At 52.6% G+C, this 19,930-nt stretch overlaps 1 protein-coding gene across 4 annotated transcripts in view; it reads right to left on the minus strand.

The window, feature by feature from the left end:
* Positions 1–797: 797 nt before the first annotated feature.
* RPS6KA1 (ribosomal protein S6 kinase A1) overlaps positions 798–19,930 on the minus strand; it is a 39,486-nt gene continuing 20,353 nt past the window's right edge. Inside the window, exons 10-22 of one of the 4 annotated variants that reach the window (XM_045782383.2) lie at positions 19,691–19,761; positions 19,311–19,399; positions 18,238–18,302; positions 17,881–17,983; positions 16,325–16,455; positions 15,111–15,236; positions 14,824–14,913; positions 14,281–14,439; positions 4,104–4,265; positions 3,781–3,857; positions 3,447–3,564; positions 2,353–2,490; positions 798–2,021 (exon numbers count right to left, since the gene is read on the minus strand). In XM_045782383.2, the coding sequence (XP_045638339.1) occupies positions 1,899–2,021; positions 2,353–2,490; positions 3,447–3,564; positions 3,781–3,857; positions 4,104–4,265; positions 14,281–14,439; positions 14,824–14,913; positions 15,111–15,236; positions 16,325–16,455; positions 17,881–17,983; positions 18,238–18,302; positions 19,311–19,399; positions 19,691–19,761 (1,452 nt within the window). In that variant the 3' untranslated portion in view covers positions 798–1,898. Of the gene's footprint in view, positions 2,022–2,352; positions 2,491–2,527; positions 2,786–3,446; positions 3,565–3,780; positions 3,858–4,103; positions 4,266–14,280; positions 14,440–14,823; positions 14,914–15,110; positions 15,237–16,324; positions 16,456–17,880; positions 17,984–18,237; positions 18,303–19,310; positions 19,400–19,690; positions 19,762–19,930 lie in introns of those variants that run through there. The other 3 variants (XM_045782381.2, XM_045782384.2, XM_045782382.2) reach the window with 3 other exon arrangements.

Below are 19,930 nucleotides of genomic sequence, written 5' to 3' on the forward strand. Positions count from 1 at the left end.
TTAGCCCCTCTATCCGAACTGCCAACGAATGCTGTCTACTCTACCTATAAAGCATATCCCACCTGCTCACTCCCTCCCCGTCTCCTCTCCCACTGTCCTAGGCCAGGCCACCTCATCTCTCATCTGAGCCACTGCAGTAGCCCCCTCCCCCTCCCCCCATTAATTCTCTACACATTAGTCAGAGCCATCTTTTAAAAATGTGAATCAAACCACTCTTCTGCTTAAGTTCGTCTAGGAGCTTACATTTTACTTGGAGTTCAACCCTAACTCCCTACCGTGGGCCACAAAGCCCAGCATGACCAGTCCCGCCTTCCTTTCCAACCTCATCTCATGCAAACCCCTGGCCCTGATATCACAGCCACATTGGCTTCTCTTTGGTCCCCCGTGAGCATGCCCAGGCTGTTAACATCCTCCTTGGAGACAGGTTTCCACACCCACCTCCTTTCCTCCCAACTCTGCCCAGCCCTTATCATTCAATCTCAGCTTCTGGGTCACCTTCCCACAGAGGCCTTCCTGACCATGCCATCTCATGTCCCAACTTAGTTCTGCATATGTCTCGTCCGTAGCTGACCTCAGTTTGCTAACTGTCCATCTCCTCTATTAGGAGGAAAGACCCATGAAAACAATGACCTTGCTTTCTACTTGCTTCCCCGGTATCTGGAGCAGGGCCAAGGTGGGTGCTCAGAAAATACTTATTGTGGACAAAATGTCATTCCCCTCTCTGAGCCTCTGTTTCCCCTTCTATGAACAGAATTAATAATAGACTAGCATTTACTTCACAGCGTTAAGATTAAATGAAATACACACGCCAGGCCCAGGCACAGCGCCAGCACTTGGTCACTGGTGGCTAATAATACCATTCCTCTTATTAATACCATAATGGAATCTCCCGGCAGGAATGTGTAGGAAGGGCTGGTGGGACTCCCACATGCTCCCCAAATGACCCGAACTCCAAGCAGCTGGGCTCATTGGCCCTGGTCCATTTCTTGTTGCTGCCAAAGTCCTCAGCACCCAATAGCAGAGAGGGGAAATGCGGGGATGAACAGTGGAGGCGAGCGTGCTTCAACTCAACTGCAAGTTTATTAGAAAGGCCATGGACAGAGGAACCCTGAGTAACCAGCTGAGGAGGAAATGAAAAAGAGCCCCCGCCTCTCTCGGCCCGCCCCACAGGCCTCCTGTGAACTCTGTCCTGGAGCAGACTCCCAACACAAGTCAGTCCAAAAGTGCTTTCTGGATCCCTCCTCCTGGGGCTGCCCAATCTCCTTGCAGGAACCCACTGGCGGAGCCGGTGTAGATGCTGGTGCCTGAGCTGGGGGCCACGGGGTCCTGGTCCTCTCTTCTAGCAGAAGGAGGTTTAGACCGACCCCCCGCAGCAGAACAGAACGGAAAAGGAGCTGACTGCGAATAGAGCAAGTTCTGCTAACAGCCGAGGGCTCTGGAAGGTGGTGCGGGACTGCCCTGGAGGTATGTGCGGGGCTGCAGGTGGTCCGTCGTGGGGTGCCCCGGGGTAGGACGCCAAAGCTCTGAGGACTCGCAGCCGCAGAGAGCCCTGGTGTGACTCAGTGCCCCTCCTGGGGCTGCACTGGCTATTTCTGTTCCCAGAAAGGCAAATGGATCTTGTAAAAAATCCATGGCGGTTGATGCCATTTTTTCCTTAAAAAAAGATGAGTTTGTACAGTGAATTGATTTCAACCAGCAGAGCACGAGCTGAGAAGAGTCCGTCCTGGGGAAGGAGAAGGCACTTCTCACACCCTCGGTGGGGGTGATCTGGGCTGGCCGCTTCCTGGGCCCCTCGGGGCTCCGCTCCCTGGGGCCCTGTGACTCAGGCCTGCTCCCTCTGGGAAGTATGCTGCCTCCATCAAGCTAGCACCACCCTGCGGCCCGGACGCCCTGGCCTCTCACAGGGTGGTGGACGGCAGCTTCCTCACCCGCCGTTGGGCCAGGATCGATGACTCGATGGGCTTCAGCTGAGGGGTGGGCTTGGAGCTGTTGAGGGCAGAGTAGGTAGCCGCCATGGCTCCCTGGGAGAGACGGCGGGAGGTCAGATCACAACGGTGGGAGGTGCAGGCGGGAGCGGGGACATGTGCTCCCCGGCCACTCTCAGTGTTCCACACCCACCCAGCCCCCTGTTAATCCAGCCTTGGTGGTCCTTCACGGTCATTAGTTCTGCCTCCTCCATCAGACCGGAGGCTTCGGAGGTCAGAGCCTGTGTGCCCCCAAGGACCGCTGACACCCTTGCATATTAGACTGGGGCTCCCTGAGGACAGATAGATGTGGCATCTGCAGGCTATGCCACCCAAGTTCTTGCCCATGGAACCCTGGCCTGGGCCTCGCAGCCCAGAGTGGCCATACCTTCACAAGCTGCAGGTCCTGGTGGGACAGCTGGCTCTGAGGGAGCTTGTCTTTCTGGGTGATCCATGGGTGCTGCAGGACCTGCTTAGCTGTGAGGCGCTGGTGAGGGTCCACATGCAGCATCTTGGACACCAGGTCCTGGGAGCACGGCAAACAAGAGGGTTGGTGGGAGGGGCTGGCAGGGGAGTACACAGCTGTGCCCCACTGATGAGAAATGGGCAAGTGGCCATCTTCCACCATCTCCCACCATCTCCCACCATCTCCCACCATCTCCCACCATCTCCAGCCTGAACCCTTCCAATAGCTCCTGTAATCCATTCTCCACATCTCTCCAAGGCTGCCCAAGCACATGCCCTTCTTTGGGACTTCTTCCTGGAATGTCCTTTCCTTTCTCTTTCACCTTCTAGAAGCCATGCAGGAAGATGGGGAGAACCTAAGATTGAGATCAGGCAGACTCAGGTTCAAAACCTCACTCTTCTGCTGATCAACTGATTATCCTGGGCAAATTACTTCAACGCTCCGAGCCTCAGTTTCCCCTCTGAGAAAGAGGGAGGAGAACAGTATCTACCTGATAAAGTTGATATGAGGTACTATTATTAAGGGCTCAACCCGTTGTCTGGCACAGAGGTTCCCATAACTGCAACCTTGCTAATACGGAGAGCTCAAATGTTCCCTCCTCCGAGAAGGCCTCTCTGCTTGACATGGTCAGTAGCCCTGCTCCATGCCTCCAATGCCTGCACCCCTGGAGGAGGACTTCCTTTCTCTGCTGCCTGGCATCTCTGTTCCTCGTACGCAAGCCTGTATCTCTCCTCGCACCAAGTTCCCACAAGGCAAGGGCTGTGATTATGCAGCCTTCTGCCCCCCGCAGGGCTCAGAACATGGGAAGGGCCGTGAATGATCACCAAGTTGTCCAAACAAGGCAGGAGGGCAGTGCGCCTGGGAATCTTCCACTTGGAGAAATATAGCAACATGGATCTGTGGAACATTCCACTTGCAGAAACGAGGTTGCCATTTACCTATTCATGGACTGCTAAAAAGCCCCGGAATGGGACCCTGCCTCCCCACCCCAAATGAGCTGCGCCTCACAGACTCACCTTGGCTGTCTCTGAAACTGTGTTCCAATTTCCCCCACTCAGGGTGAACTTCCCACTGCCGATCCGGGTCAGGATTTCCTCCGGTGTGTCACTGGGTCCGTTGGCGAATGGCGTGTATCTGGGGAAAAGTCCACCCAGTTTGGGTACAGCCCCTGGCCTCCATCCTGGGGTGAGGGGTGGGGGTGGGGAGCTGTGTTTCTCCCTTCAGACCGGGTACTCTCCAGGGCGGTGTCTTCCCCTTCCATGTGGGGCTCCCAAAGGCAGGGCCACGTCCCCATCTTCGGACCTTCCTGACGCAGGGCTGGAGGAAGGGGCGGGGAGAGGGGACGCTCACCCTGCCAACATGGTGTACAGCAGGACGCCGAGGCTCCAGATATCACAGCCTTCATCGTAGCCCTGGCGTTTGAGCACCTGGCAGGAGGGAACGCAGGGGAGGGTGGTCGGTCGGAGGGGCAGCGGCAAGTGGCCCCCTATGCTTGCGTGCTGCTCCCCAAAGGGTAGGACAAGGATCCCAGCCGTGGGCTGGATCCTCCCTCGGTACCGAAGCCAAGACCATACAGACTGGAATCCTGGACAATGTGGGGCCTCGGTAGAAGGGCCAAGGCCGCCTGCACCGGGCCCCCTTACTCTCGCAGGTGAGGAGGCGGGAACGCTCACCTCGGGTGCCACAAAGTTGGCAGTGTAGCAGGGCGTCATGAGGAGCCCGTTCTCGGCGCGCAGCTGCTTGGCAAAGCCAAAGTCACAGATGCGCAGGCACTCGGGGTTCCCAGACTCGTCCACGTACAGGATGTTGCTGGGCTTGAGGTCCCTATGAACAACCTGGGGGCAGAGGGTCCGGTCAGTCTCAATGTGGGCAGGCTGCTAGCGGCCCAGATCAACTGCCAGGGATGGGGGAGTTAGGAAGACGGGCCCAGAGAGGGACAGGAGGACCCAGAATCTGAAAGGAAGGGAAGGGGCTGAAATGGGGCCCTTAGGGCTGCTGATCCTGCCGACCCGAACTCTGTGTGGATGTCCGCGTGGCAGCCCTGATTTCACCTGTCCACACCAAACTCTACTTATTCCTCCCCTCAAATCCGCTCGTCACACTTTTTCCTAAAGACAGCTCCACCGATGCTTCCCATCGCTTGGGTCAAAATCCTGACTCCTCCTCAATTCTTCTGTTTCCCTTACATTCCTCAGTCCAGGCATCAGCAAACTCTGTCTCTGCCACTGAAATCTATCCGGAGCCCAACCACTTTTCAACCCCTCTACTGGCAGCACTGATCCCAACCAGGGACGCTATCCTCCCTCCCCTGTGTGACGGCAACCACCTCCCAACTTCCCTGGTTCTGCCCTGCCTCCTACAGTCTGCTCTAAATACAGCAGTCAGGGCGCCTGGGGGGCTCAGTCGGTTAAGCGTCTGCCTTCTGCTCCTGTCATGATCCCGGAATCCTCCCTGCTCGGTGGGAAGCCTGTTTCTTCCTCTCCCTCTGTAGCTCCCCTTGCTTGTGCACTCACTCTCTCTCTCTTTCTATCAAATAAATAAATAATCTTTTTTTAAAAATAAAAAATAAATAAATACCGCAGCCAGAGTGATCCTGTTAAATGTAAGTCAGATCATGTCACCTGGCTGGAACCCCTCCAAAGCTTCCCCCTTTAAGAGGCAAAGTCCTTCCAAAGACCTGCATGGCCCCACCTGATCTTTCCCCCGCCCCTCACCCACATCTCTTGCACTCTGTTGTCCTCTAGCACTCTCCTCCTTGCTCAGTCAGCGTCAGCCACACCAGCCTCTTTGCACATCCTTCAACATGCCAAGCACACTCCTGCCTCAGGGCCTTTGCACTCACTGTTCCCACTTTTAGGAACATTCGTCCCTCAGGCATCTGCCTGGCTCATTCTCTTGTTTCTTTCAGGTCTCGGCTCACATGTTACATTACCAGTGAGGACTTCCCTAGACCATTCCATATAGAAGAGCAAATGCCAACCAGTACTCCTTAGTCTCCTCACCCTGCTTTATTTTTATCCACAGCATTTACCTCCATTTGACATGTTTACTTTGTTTTTCTGAATCCACCCACTAGAACGTAAGTTCCATGAGTGTTTGGGTCACCGCTGTATCTCAACATTTAGAATAGTTCCTAGCTCACAGAAGGTATTCAAGGAGCATCTGTCGAATGCCTGAAAGACACTTACTACTGAGGCCTGAAGCAAATGACTCCTCTGGCTCCCCTCTGCTCCTCTGTAATCTGAGAGGGCTGAGCCACTCCACTTTCCACCCTCCCCCCTTCCTCTGCAGGGTTCTATGTAGAAGCCTCCTCCATTACCTAATTATCGACAACTCTCAGATCACAGACCCTAGCCCAGAACTTTTCTGAGTCCAGAATCATATAGCTGCTTACCAGATAGCAACAACGAATGTTCCACAGACCCTCGAGCCCAACACACCCCAGACGAAACTCGGTCTCAGCCTCTTGCTCCTCCCCCCATGAGCTAAAAGGGTATTGTCAAAAACCTTCAATGGCTCCCTACTACCTGCAAGATAAAGCCCAAAGTCCCCATCCTGGTGTGGGAGGCTCAGATATCCATTCCAGTCTCATCGTCCACCACAACCCCTCAAGTGTCCTGAGCTTAGGCCAAGGGAGGCTCCTTCGACCATAAACAACCCTGTCTGCGGAGCGCCTGCTCCCCTAGCAGCCCCGGCACAGGGCAGATGCTAAGTGAACTCTGCGACGGACAAACAAACCCACCTCGGAAACACGCAGAGATCTTGCAGGTGAGGTCAGCTGACTCCCACAGATCAGGTGGCTTTATGAAATGATCCTTTCATAGTCCCCCCTGACCCCCAAGCCCTCTAGCAGGTGCCTGGGGCAGGTAGGTTGGAGGGTAGACATGGCCCAGGACAGCCCACCTCCACAGAGGGAACAAGGCCAGATGAGGAGAGGGCTAGCCCGGCAGGGCGGTCTGGGCGACACCTGCAAATTGCACCCAAGCTCTTGGGAAGCCCCTTCCTGGGCCGTGCCTGACCAGCTCCTAGGGCTCTGTCCTTCCTAATACAATCATATGGCCCCAAAGACAAGGGCAGACCCTAAAAATGTGGACTCTCTTCCCTGCGGCGGGCCCAGCCAGGCTTCCCGGAGGTCAGGGATGCTCAGCCTGGCTGAGGACACCGACTACCCTGTACAAGTGATCTTCCTGGTTTCCAAAATACTCTCCTGCCCGTGATCTCACGGGGGCTGCGGTTATACCTAGGGCGGAGGGCAGGGCAGGGACTGCTGTTTCTTTCTCCAGAGAAGGAAACCAGGGCTATGAGAAGAGAATGGACTTGCTCACGTAAGTGAGAAAGCAGAAGTGGCACTTGAACCCAGCTCTGACCTTAATTCTACAGTCTTTGTAGTTCAGTGTGACACAGATGACACTTTTGGGAAAGTGGGATATGGAAGTTTTCGATCTCTTTCCTGCCCTCACACGACACAGAGAAACGGCAAAATGCTCCAGGTAATGTGGCTCACCGGTGATTCTGACATCTGTCCCCTGGGTGTGGGACAGGCTCCCACCTCTCCGCACTGAAGAGCGCGACGGGCGGGGCACGCGAGGAGTGAGGCCCGGCTGAGAGGGAGCCAGGCCAACCAGTCTACAGGGGTAGCTGCCACCCAACCTACTCTAGCTGACGGTCCCTGCACAGCCGCTCAGGCCTGGCTTTCAAAAGGAGCCAAATTACCCAACTCAACCAAACCCAAAGCAAGGAAACAACCCACAGCCCGCAGGCCAAACAAAATATGTGTGCAGGTTAAATGCAGCCACTGAGTACTGGCTGTGGCCTCGGGCAGAGCTGTGATCTCAGTCAGGCCAGAGGGCGAAGCCCGGCTTTAACAGTTGGTGTGACCCGGCTTTAACAGTCAGTGTGACCTTGGGCATGACACTTAACCTCTCTGGCCCTCAATTTTCTCACCTGGAAAATGGGCTGGCGAGAGTGCTGGGGCAGGAAGAAGCATATGAGTTAGGTACCAAGAATATTTAGCACCGGGCTTGGGAAATGGCAGCTGCTGTCACAGTAACCCCAGCACTCCCTGGGCCGAAGCCACCACCGTGCTGGATGTTAAGACACAGTGCGCGCTTGTTAAGAAGCACTTAAAGGGGCGCCTGGGTGGCTCAGCTGGTTAAGCGTCTGCCTTCAGCTCAGGTCATGATCCTGGGGTCCTGGGATCGAGCCCCGCATCGGGCTCCCTGCTCGGCTGGGAGTCTGCTTCTCCCTCACCCCCTGCCTGCTGCTTCCCCTGCTTGTGTGCTCTCTCTCTGTCTCTGTCAAGTAAATAAAATCTTAAAAAAAAAAAAAAAGCACTTAAAGATTAAAGGACAAGGACAGGAAAACCAGAGGACTGGGAAGCCAGATTAGTGAGGAGACTTTTACTGACTCCCAGAGCCTCAGTTCCCTCACTTAGAAAATGGGCATAATGAAATATTATTCTCAATCGGGAAAAGCTGGAAGCCTTTCCCTTAAGATCAGGAACTCGACAAGGATGCCCACTCTCGCCACTATTATTCAACATAGTACTAGAAGTCCTTGCAACAGCAATCAGACGACAAAAAGGGATCAAAGGTATTCAAATTGGCAAAGAAGAAGTCAAAATGTCTCTCTTTGCAGATGACATGATACTCTATACGGAAAACCCAAAAGAAGCCACTCCCAAACTATTAGAAGTTATAGAGCAATTCAGTAACGTGGCAGGATACAAAATAAATGCTCAGAAATCAGTTGCATTTCTATACACGAGTAACGAGACCGAAGAAAGAGAAATTAGGGAATCCATCCCATTTACAATAGCACCAAAAACCATACGTTACCTTGGAATTAACTTAACCAGAGACGTAAAGGACCTATATTCTAGAAACTATAAATCACTCTTGAAAGACATTGAGGAAGACATAAAAAGATGGAAAGATATTCCATGCTCATGGATCGGAAGAATTAACATAGTTAAAATGTCCATGCTACCCAGAGCAATCTACACTTTCAATGCTATCCCGATCAAAATACCGAGGACATTTTTCAAAGAACTGGAACAAATAGTCCTTAAATTTGTATGGAACCGGAAAAGACCCCGAATCTCCAAGGAACTGTTGAAAAGGAAAAACAAAGCTGGGGGCATCACAATGCCGGATTTCGAGCTGTACTACAAAGCTGTGATCACAAAGACAGCATGGTACTGGCACAAAAACAGACACATAGACCAATGGAACAGAACAGAGAGCCCAGAAATGGACCCTCAGCTCTTTGGGCAACTAATATTTGATAAAGCAGGAAAAAACATCCGGTGGGAAAAAGACAGTCTCTTCAATAAATGGTGCTGGGAAAATTGGACAGCTACATGCAAGAGAATGAAACTTGACCACTATCTCACACCATACACAAAAATAAACTCCAAATGGATGAAAGACCTCGATGTGAGACAGGAATCCATCAAAATTCTAGAGGAGAACATAGGCAACAACCTCTACGACATCGGCCAAAGCAACCTTTTTCATGACACATCCCCAAAGGCAAGAGAAACAAAAGATAAAATGAACTTATGGGACTTCATCAAGATTAAAAGTTTCTGCACAGCCAAGGAAACAGTCAGAAAAACTAAGAGGCAGCCCACGGAATGGGAGAAGATATTTGAAAATGACACTACAGATAAAGGACTGGTATCCAAGATCTACAAAGAACTTCTCAAACTCAATACACGAGAAACAAATAAACAAATCAAAAAATGGGCAGAAGATATGAACAGACACTTTTCCAATGAAGACATACAAATGGCTAACAGACACATGAAAAAATGTTCAAAATCATTAGCCATCAAGGAAATTCAAATCAAAACCACACTGAGATACCACCTTACGCCAGTTAGAATGGCAAAAATAGACAAGGCAAGAAACAACAATTGTTGGAGAGGATGTGGAGAAAGGGGATCCCTCCTACATTGTTGGTGGGAATGCAAGTTGGTACAGCCACTCTGGAAAACAGTGTGGAGGTCCCTTAAAAAGTTAAAAATTGAGCTACCCTATGACCCAGCCATTGCACTACTGGGTATTTACCCCAAAGATACAGACGTAGTGAAGAGAAGGGCCATATGCACCCCAATGTTCATAGCAGCAATGTCCACAATAGCTAAATTGTGGAAGGAGCCGAGATGCCCTTCAACAGATGACTGGATTAAGAAGTTGTGGTCCATATATACGATGGAATATTACTCAGCTATCAGAAAGAACGAGTTCTCAACATTTGCTACAACATGGACAGCACTGGAGGAGATAATGCTAAGTGAAATAAGTCAAGCAGAGAAAGACAACTATCATATGATTTCTCTCATCTATGGAACATAAGAACTAGGATGATCGGTAGGGGAAGAGAGTGATAAAGAAAGGGGGGTAATCAGAAGGGGGAATGAAACATGAGAGACTATGGACTATGAGAAACAAACTGAGGACTTCAGAGGGGAGGGGGGTGGGGGAATGGGATAGACCGGTGATGGGTAGTAAGGAGGGCACGTATTGCATGGTGCACTGGGTGTTATACACAACTAATGAATCATCGAGCCTTACATCGGAAACCGGGGATGTACTGTATGGTGACTAACATAATATAATAAAAAAATCATTAAAAAAAAAAAAAAAAGAAAATGGGCATAATGACAGTACCCACTTCCAGTTGTCTGTCGGAACAACTGAGTTGATACGTAAAGTGCTTAGAACTCTGGCCTGTGCGAACTGCTGTGTCACACCAGCTTCCGTTAGCAGCTACACCTGTGTCCTCCCCATCACTGGAGGGTGTGCATTCAGGCACCTGGGACCAGCCGCAAAAAAAAAAAAAAAAAAAAAAAAAAAAAAAAAAGTGAAGTTCTATGTAAATCATCTGGTTAAACAGAGAAGCCAAAGTGTGACTCTACTGGCTTGTCTCAAACAGGCCGTCCCGGGCATAGCGGGGCCCTTCTGGAGACAACACGAGGGAAGCTAGGCTCAAAAGGGCTCCATGTGTTCAACAAAGAACTCTGGCAAAATAAGATGAAAAAGGCAGACAACCCAATTTTTAAAAATAAACATAGGACCTGAACAGGCAGTGCATGAGAGAGGCTGTCCAAAATGGCAATAAACACACGAAGAGGGGCTCAACTGCACCGGTCACCAGGGAAATGCAGATGAACTCTGCTTTGAGAAAGCCCTCGCCGTCTCCGGGTGCGGCTGGATTAGGGCCACGCAGGAGCCCAAGCGTCGGCGAGGACCGAACTCCCGCACGCGCTGGAGGGGCTGTAAGCAGGCAGAACAGCTCTGGAGAACTGTCTGGCATCACCTACTGAAGACGCACACACACACACACACACACACACACACACACACACACACACACACTGCAACCCGGAGGGTCCGCTGCTAGGTGTGCGCACGGTGTCACAACGCACACGCGTGGTCACTAGAAGACAAGTGCTAGAATGTCACGGCGGCATTATTTACTTATAGTCAAAACCTGATAACCACCCAGTGTCCATTAACAGCAGAAGGGAGCGCGAAAGCATGTCTGATCATACAGCAGAAGTTACACCACGGTGACGACGAGGGCGCTACGGCCGCACGACGCGGAGGAATCGCAGGCAGCGCGCGGCGCGGCGGGAGCAAGATACGACCAAGGGTGTGTATGCAGAATTCGAAGACGGGCAAAATGAAGAGAAGCTGCTTTTTAGCACTTAGCTTAGAACGGTTATCCTTGGGAAGGCGGCAGGGACTGGCAGGGATATGACGGAATTGTGGGAAACTGGAGAAGCTCTGCCTCTTGACTTGGGTGCTGGTTAGGGGGGCGTATTCACTTCTGAACGTTTACTGACTTGTACATGAGGAATCGTGCTTATGCCATACTTCAATTTCTACTGAAGAGAACATTAAAACAAACAAAGTCCCAGGGGACCCTGCTGCTCTCCTTCCCATCCCTCTCAGGAGATTCCCAGCTTCTAGACCACAGACACTGCCAACTCATAATCAACTCAAAGAATCTCCCTCCAAATACCTCAAGGAGGGTTTCCCATTTCCTCATCATCTCCGCTGGTATTTGGAAAGGGCCAGAAACTTTAGAGACCCACAGACTCGCAGCGCTGGGAAAGAGAGAACTTTCTCCCGTAACACCCCCACCACGTGGTTGTCTGTCCTTGGCGTTTATACTATATCCCTAGTGGAAGAGGCAGCTCTCACTTTACAAAGCCCTTCCTTGTTTTGAGTTTGACCCATGAGAAACTCATTGCTTTGGCTCTGTCTTCTAAACCTTCTTGGAGGTAACTTTAATACTCACTTGAGAACAAAACAGGAAAAGGAAACATTATCTGACCTGACATATTTAAATATTAGTCCATTTGCACTGGCCATTTCAAAAGCCAAAGCCACTTCAAACATGACCATTAAAACAGTACATGTGGTAACCGAATTGAAGCTCTGATTTTTTTTTTTTTTTACAAAAGAATCCCCCCTAATAAATTAGAATCAGACATTGCCATTTTTGCCATCCTAATGAAATGATTGATTCAGGCAAAGATCCTGAGAGGATGAAACCATTGCATGAAAGGTTGGTGAGGGTCTTCACAATACGCTGTCAGGCTCACCCACTGCCTGCCACCCATTCACCCATCCCCAGACTGTTACCACCGGAGGGCACCAATGACTAATGGGGGCAAAGTGACACTTTGCTTGGGTATGTGATGCCATAGGAAGTACACTGCACCTCCCACGAAGTGTTTTTTAACTCCTTGCTTTCGAAAAGAAGTTGAAGCAGAATATAATCAAGATTTTAGAAATACACGCAATAGAGAAACGATTAAAATTATGCCATAGGGCACCTGGGTGGTTCAGTCGTTAAGCACCTGCCTTCAGCTCAGGTCATGATCCCAGGGTCCTGGGATCGAGCCCTCATCAGGCTCCTTGCTCAGTGGGGAGTCTGCTTCTCCCTCTGCCCCTCCCCGCTCTCATGCTCTCTCTCTCTCAAAAATAAATAAAATCTTAAAAAAATATATTTAAAAAAAGCGATGCCATAAGGAAGCAAACAGACACATTCAGAACGTGGGACATTCCACAGAACTGATCTCTTCAACCAGTCAGTGGCATAAAAAAGGAAGGTTTTACTACGGAGGTTATGCGGATGTACACATTTAAGAAAATGCATCAGGTTATACACTTAAGATCTACTCCGTGCAAATTTTATCTCTGTTTTTGAAAAGAGACTTAAGGGATTTAACAAGTGAAGGAAAGGTGTAAATCTCTCAGAGATTGTGATTCCAATATAATAATGGCAAAAGATTTTTTGAAAGGACAATAGGGAAATGTATCTATCGACTGGGTACCACGTGAACACAAGTAATTGTTAATTTTGAGAGTTTATGAAAGAAAATGTCTTTTTTAGAGTTAGATATACAACTGAGATTATGTGAGGTCTGAGATATGCTTTAACATATTTTAATTATAGGTATTTATGGGTCAAGTGTCATAACTTCCTTTCAAATGCACCTGTAAAAATATATATTCATATGCAGAGATAAGGATATAGAGGTAGAGACAAACACAGAAACAGATAAAGAAAATATGGCAGACTGTTAAGATTTGGTGAATCGAGAAGGGAAATGGTTTTCACTGTAAGATTCTTTTAACTTTTCTATAGATTTGAATGTTTTCCTCAATAAAAGGTTGGGAGAAATACTTCGGCAACAGAAAAAGAAAGAAAGAGAAGGAAGGAAGAAGAAGGAAGGGAAGAAAGGGAAGAAAAGAGAGAGAGGGACGGAGAGACGGAAGAAGGGAGACAAAAATCCCAACACTTCTTTCATCTGGGTGATGGGTATCTGGAGGTTCATTATACTCCTCTCAGAGTTTGTATATATTTAAAATTTTTGATAGTAAAAAGTTAATTAAAAAAAAAAGGCACAGCAATGATCTGGCCCTACTCCTCCCGATGCAGCATCTTCCACGGGGCTGCCGTGGCCCGTGGCGCCTTCCCAGAGCGGCGAGGTGGCAGCTCCCGCTGTCCCGAGTTGGCAGAGGAGGAGACGGCTCAGAGGTGAGGGGCCTTCCCCACCGTACAGACAGGACTTAGACACAGCCGATCATCGGATTCCAGAACCTGCATTAACTCCCACGCTGTCTGATTGGAAGCACCCCAAAACATTATCTTGTCCAGAGAGAAACTCATGCTAACTCTGCTTTCAGCTTCTATACACACCACAGGCAATCTACCTCCAGTGCACGCAGTGACAAAGGCCAAGTCGTACAGTTTGGACGAACACCTCTTCTCTAGCACCTGCTATCTTTCCAGCAGCATTTCCTCCTACATCCACTTCCTCTGTCCTAGCAGCCGAACCCACAACCAGATTCGACTCCCTGCTGACCCTGCTGCTTCCTAACTCACAAACCCACACCCTATCTGCAGCTCCTCAAGCACATTCCTCAGACATTCTGGCTCTATTCTTCCCTGGCTGTGTGACCTGGGCAAGTGACCTCACATCTCTGAGCCTTGGTCTTCTTACCTGTAAAGTGGGGCCAATAACAGCACGAACCTCACAGGGTTGTTGTGAAAATCAACCGAGATAATTTAAGGAAAGAACTTAGCGTGGTGCCTGGCACACAGTAAGTACAGTGTAAACATTCCTTTTCACCATCTGGCCTCACATCTCCCTCCTTCCCTTCCTAAGATCCATCTACTTACCCACCCACCATCCCTCGTCTCCCCTCTGGCTGGCTGCCTGAAGCCTGCCACTGCCTGGGCCAGCCCACGGCTCACGCACTCTGCTGATGGTCAGACTCCCGGCAGCCCGCCATCCCCGCGGGGTGCCCCCTACCCCAGACTTACCCCCTGGGAGTGCAGGTACTCCACGGTTTTGCTGATGGTGTGCAGGACAAAGCTGGCCTCCCGCTCTGAGAAGAATTTCTGCCGCAAGATCTTGTCTAGCAGCTCCCCACCCCGCATCAGCTCCGTCACCAGATACACGTGTTTGCCATCATCGTACACCTGCCAGAGACCTCACCATCAGGGCCCTCCCCTCCACGCCAGGCCCGGGCCTCCTGGTTACCCGTTCACTGGGAAACAAGGACACGAGCCTCGGACACGTGTTCTGCTCTGTGCTTCAGTGGCCCTCAGGGCCTTCACTACTCTGGGCCCCTGTCCTCCCTAGACAGGAGGATATCAGCACTGGTCCCCCAGGGGGCAGGCAAGCGGTCAGACTATGCCTGAGTCTGAAGTGGGGGCCTTGGGGTGCAGCCAGATGGGAAGCACAAAGATCCTTGCCTCCCACGAGCAGAGGAAAATCAGAAGTCAAAGGAATGGCAGTCCTGAGACAAATCCCCGAGCTGAGTGCCCCAGCCCTCATCCCAGTCTCAAGGACCCCCCACTCACATCTTTCAGAGTGATGATGTTGGGGTGCTGCCCATACCGCAGAAGAATCTCAATCTCTTCTGAGGGATCCCGCTTGCTCTTGTCGATGACCTGAGGAAAGGGGGTACATTCTTCAGAGCCCCTCCCTGCCACGGAGCCCACCCTGCAGGGCTTGGGGGGTGCCGGCTACATGCCTTTCACCCACCCATAGAGCCTAAGGCACCCACCCTCCCCCACCAAAGGGCAAGGACTACATTGGCCTCCCCCCAGCCCAGCGGCCTTGGTCGAGACATGGTCAAGAGGCCCACCTTGACAGCATACTCCATATTGGTGGCCTTATGGACACAGCGCTTGCACACGGAGTAGGAGCCCACACCAATCGTCTCCTTTACGACGTAGCCATCGCTAAAAACCAGGTTTTTCCCATGGAGTTGCTGTAAGAGACAACAGGTGGGGCTGACCCTCTGCTCTAGAACGCGGGGGTCGTCCCCTAGCACCCAAGGCCTTGGCTCAGTGGACGTGGCACCAGGCAAGAGCCAGAGGCCTGGGGCAGAATCTTGGTCCTGTAACCTTGAGCAAGAATCTGCCCCCCGGGCCTCAGTTTTCTACTCTATGTGGGCACACGCAGTGGCTCCGGGCTGTGGTCAGACGCGGCGATGGGGGCAGGCAACAGCCGCCACACACACATCGAGGGGTCTGTGGCCCCAAGAAAGCTGGGCAGGCCTGAGGAACGTAGGAGCCCTGAGCTGGGTCCTGGCTCTGCCACTTCCTGTGAGCGTGGGTGAGTTGCCTCCCCCTTCTGGGGTGTCACAGCCCACCTCATGAGGGGTCTTAAGGTTCTGAGCCATTAACAACAGCAAATGCTTCTATGGCACTCAGTGTGTGGCAGGCACGAGTCTCAGCACTTTTCAGCAGTGACCGCGTGACAGCCCTGGTTCACACCTGTTGTCCTTGTATCCAGTCTGGTTTAACACTTGTCCTGGACAAAGATGTCCCAGTTGTATAATAAATTACACAGTCACCTTAACTTTACACACACAACCACCTACGGAGAAAGCTTCTATCATCACCTCCATTTACAGCTGAGGAAATGGAGGCCCTGGGAAGGTAAATGTCTCACTCAAAGTCCCTTACCTTGGAAGCTCTGGACCCAGGAAATGAGCTCCAGAGTCTACACTCATGCCTCTCAATTCTGAATTTCCCATGGAGCTGCGAAAGTGCACTCATGGGGGACATATGTGAGGAAACGAGAGCCCTCTGCCCCATCCCCATCAGGGACCTGCCAGTCACCCCGGGCACCCCTTGCATTTACTTATCTAGGTTCTACAACGTCCCTGGCTCTGCGCTGGGAAACTTCTACCCATGTTGCCATCCAAGCCGAGAAACTGGCCCAGGGAGGTTGGGAGGTCCAACGGACTATACCGTGACAGTCGGGGTTTGAACGCCAGAGCCTGTGTTCTCAGCCGTTCTGCCTTGGTGGCTTCCAGGTAGAAAAGACTAGAGCTGTCTCCTGCCCCCTCACCTGAACCACTGAGTGCAGTGGTGCCTGTGTGGCCCGAGGCTTGCCATCGTCCTCCAGCAGGCCAGTGGCCACGAAGCTGAAACCACGGAACAGCTGATGGGCGCCAGCGCTGGGGGGGATGCCTGGGGAGTCTGCAGGGGCGGGAGGAGGATGTGACCCTGAGAAGGTGCCCTTGACCTCGAGGAAGCCCAGCAGAAGGAGACCATGGGGCTTCCAGGCCTGCCTCGGCAGCAGGCTCTGGAGGGGGCTTGGGCAGGCCCCTCACGTCAGGCCTCAGTTAGCCCATCTGTTCACGTGTGTTTAGACCAGCCCAGCCTTGACATACAAGAAACATAAAAGACCCCCCACACTGGGCGTCTGGCCCAAGCCAGGACACCTCATCCTTCTCTGGAGGCCTCCGTCCTCAGGTCTGCCCCTTCGAGTCCATCTTCCGCACAGCAGCAGGAGGGATGGTCCCAACCACAAACCTACCCGCTGCCTGAACGCTTTAAGTGCCCTCCGAAGAAAGCCCAACTCCACAGCCTGGCAACTGAGGTCCTTGTGATCTTAGCTTCCTCTGCCCCACTCCACAGCTCAGCCTCACCAGACTCCCGAGCTCCTTAAAGGAGCCCCCAAGCTCATGCTGTTCCCTGTAACCGGGTACTCCACGGCTCGTCTGTCCTTGGAGACTCAGCTGTCACGCTCCCCTCTGAGAAACTGCCTGAGGCTGCTCCCCCAGCTCCACACCCCTAGGAAGCTGCGCTCGTCACACTGCCCAATAGTTTTCACGTCTCTCCCCCAACTACGGTGTGAGCCGTCTGAAGGCAGAGCCAGCCCCGTGGCTGGTCACTGGCACGCAGCAGGAACCTGGTATGTCCGGGTCAGTAAGTGAATCAGGATGGGACAAACTGTTGGAGAAGTGCTAAGCTCCCTGTCATCAGAGGTGTGCAACCCACAGTGAGAGCTAAAACCCACCCATCTGGGAATCCTTCCAGAACTAACACTATCCCCCAAAATCTGGCCAAAATATGGGGATTTATCAAACTCCCTCCCAAAAGCCCCCTCCTTGGCTTCTCGCAGTAACCCCAAGAACAGAGTGGGTCTGTGGCTGAGCCCATGGTCTAGATGAGTACACTGAGGTCCAGTGATCAGAGCAGCCAAAGGCGATTCCCACACTTGCCCCTGACCTGTGGGCGCTGTCACCTCTGTTCTGTCAGACTGTCTCCACCTCATGTTTTTGCTGGGTCGGATTCTTTAGCCCTGACGTGAATGTGAGCCTGATGTGTTCGGTCTTCCCAGTGGGCTGGAAGATGCCCCGGGCAGGGGGCCTGACTTTTCTATTGTGGCCTTAACCACCCACTCCCCCACCCCCTCACCCAGATACAAAGAGGCCCATAGAGCCCTGGAGTGGGAGAGTCAGGCTGAATGAGATGGGGACAAAGAGTCAGAGACCTACCCTCGGTCTGCCCACACACCTGGGCCCGCCCGAGTCCCTGACCACCCCTACATCCCAAGGGGCCCCCGACTTCCTGCTTCCCTCCTGTACCAGCCCAAGCCAAGCCAGACCACAGACGTACCCTTGGGTGTGCGGGATGTGAACTCAGCGTCAAAGTAGAAGGTGTCATCAGGCTGAGCCACGGCCGGCTTGAAGGGTGGCTTAATCTCACGACGGTATAGCTTCTGCAAGGTGGGGTGGGCACTCCAGTCACCATGGCACCCCCAGCAGCCCACGAGGAGCCTCAGGCAGGAGAAGGTAAGTGGCCCGGAGCATAGGCTATGCAGACAGGGGCATAACTGCTGGCCCTTGGGAGGCCAGCCTCTCCTCCAAGGCCGTGCCATCACCCACTCCGTATCTGGGGCCCTTGTTGGTAGAAGCCCCCTCCCACCACAGATGACGCCCTGACTGGGGATCTGGGGTGGACAGACACACTCACATTCCAGTCAATGGTAGAGTAGAAGGCATGCCGCTTGATTTCCTCTGCCCCATCAGGGCCGGAGCCTGAAAGAGCCCAGATGAGGGGTCTGCCCCTGCACAGTCCAAGCCCCCAGACACCCACCCTGTCTGCTGTGTGACCTCACTGTGGTCTGGGACCAGTGGCTGCAGTAGTCTACTGGGGCATGGGGGACGATGGGCTCCTCTGCCCCAAATCCACCCACCCATCACCCCAAAAGGCCTACAGCCCACTCAGCATTTTCCACTTTCTGGAAACCCTTATGATCAAGCTCCAATGTACTAATGGAAGAAGAAAGGCCCAGAGAGGTCAGGGAACTTGTCCAAGGCCGCACACAACAGAAACTGGCCTTGTTCTGAGACTGCAGAGGCCCCCACCTCCCTCCCAGCCCAGGCCTCCTCTCTATTGCTCTTATCCTATGTCGTTGTCAGCCACCAGGCAGACTCTCACTCATTCAACCCCAGTGACCCGGACTGGACCTTACAAAGCTGTTCATGGTCCAGAGGAACCCAGGAGCCAAAGAGCCAAGGAGCCAAGACATACTACCATCTACTACACACCAGGCATGTTCGTGCAACTTCATTTAGTCAACACGGTTCGAGAGCATCCTCCACGGAGATGAGGACCCGGGGCTCCGAGAGGTGAAGTCAACTGCCTCGGGTCACTTAGTTTATAAATGGCACTCATTCAACAAATATTTACGGAGGGACCACAACTGTGTGCAGGGCAGTGGGGACCTGACACAGGGCCAGGATTGGGACCTGAGCCTTTTGACTCTTGAGCTCATGCTCTTTCTCTTGTGCCAGCAGCCTTGGCGAAAGAGCTGTGTGGGGCCCTCTGTCCTTGTCCCCAGGGGGAGTGGGGATGACTCAGTTCCTGCCTTCCCCCTACACACAGGTCACCCCCCCCAACACCACACATGGAGCCAGAAAGCAGGGTGGCCCGCGGCATTGTCTGCCCACACAAAGGACAACGGCCCCTTTCAGCCCCAGATGTGGCTCTGTGGCCTAGTCTGCAGCTGTACCCCGCTCCCCTCCCGAGCTGGGGCTGCTTACCGAGCCGGTTGGCAGGATTCCGCTTGAACAGGGCCCGCAGGAGGCTCTGGGCTTCCGTGCTCAGAAACTGGGGCATGCCTAGCTTCGCCCTAAAATAGCCCCCAGATCTCATCAGGCCTAAGCCCGCCCCAGAGGCCCTGTCTCTCCAACCCGCTCTGTCCAGGTCGAATTTCCAGCTCGATCCAGACAAACCATCCACTAACCCACCTCCCAGAGACTTCAGGGATACCCGCCCAAGCCCTGGCAAGCATAATGCTTAACCCAGAGGAGGGTCTCATCAATGGGGAAGTCTGGGGCAGGAACAGGGTGTTATGCTGGCCCCCAAGCTGGGGCCAGCATCGGGGGAGACCCTGAAGTGTCAGGGCATGGCTGGTGCTTACTTCAGAATCAGTGTCATGGTCTCCTTCCGGTCCTTTCCCTGGAAGGGCAGGGAGCCCGTCAGCATCTCAAACTGCAAAGGACAAGGGTCTCTGAGACTCTGGTCTCTGTCTCCCCGTCCCTCACCTCCTCCCACCCAGGCCACTCAGCTCCATTCCCAGGGTTCTTGCTGGACTGGGGCAGGTCCAGCCGGATCAAGAATTGGGACTCTCTTTCCTTTACACCAAAAGCAGTACTAGGGG

Source organism: Ursus americanus, chromosome 33 (genome assembly GCF_024610735.1).
Source record: "Ursus americanus isolate L20-20 chromosome 33, mUrsAme1.1.p, whole genome shotgun sequence".
Lineage (NCBI taxonomy): Eukaryota > Metazoa > Chordata > Mammalia > Carnivora > Ursidae > Ursus > Ursus americanus.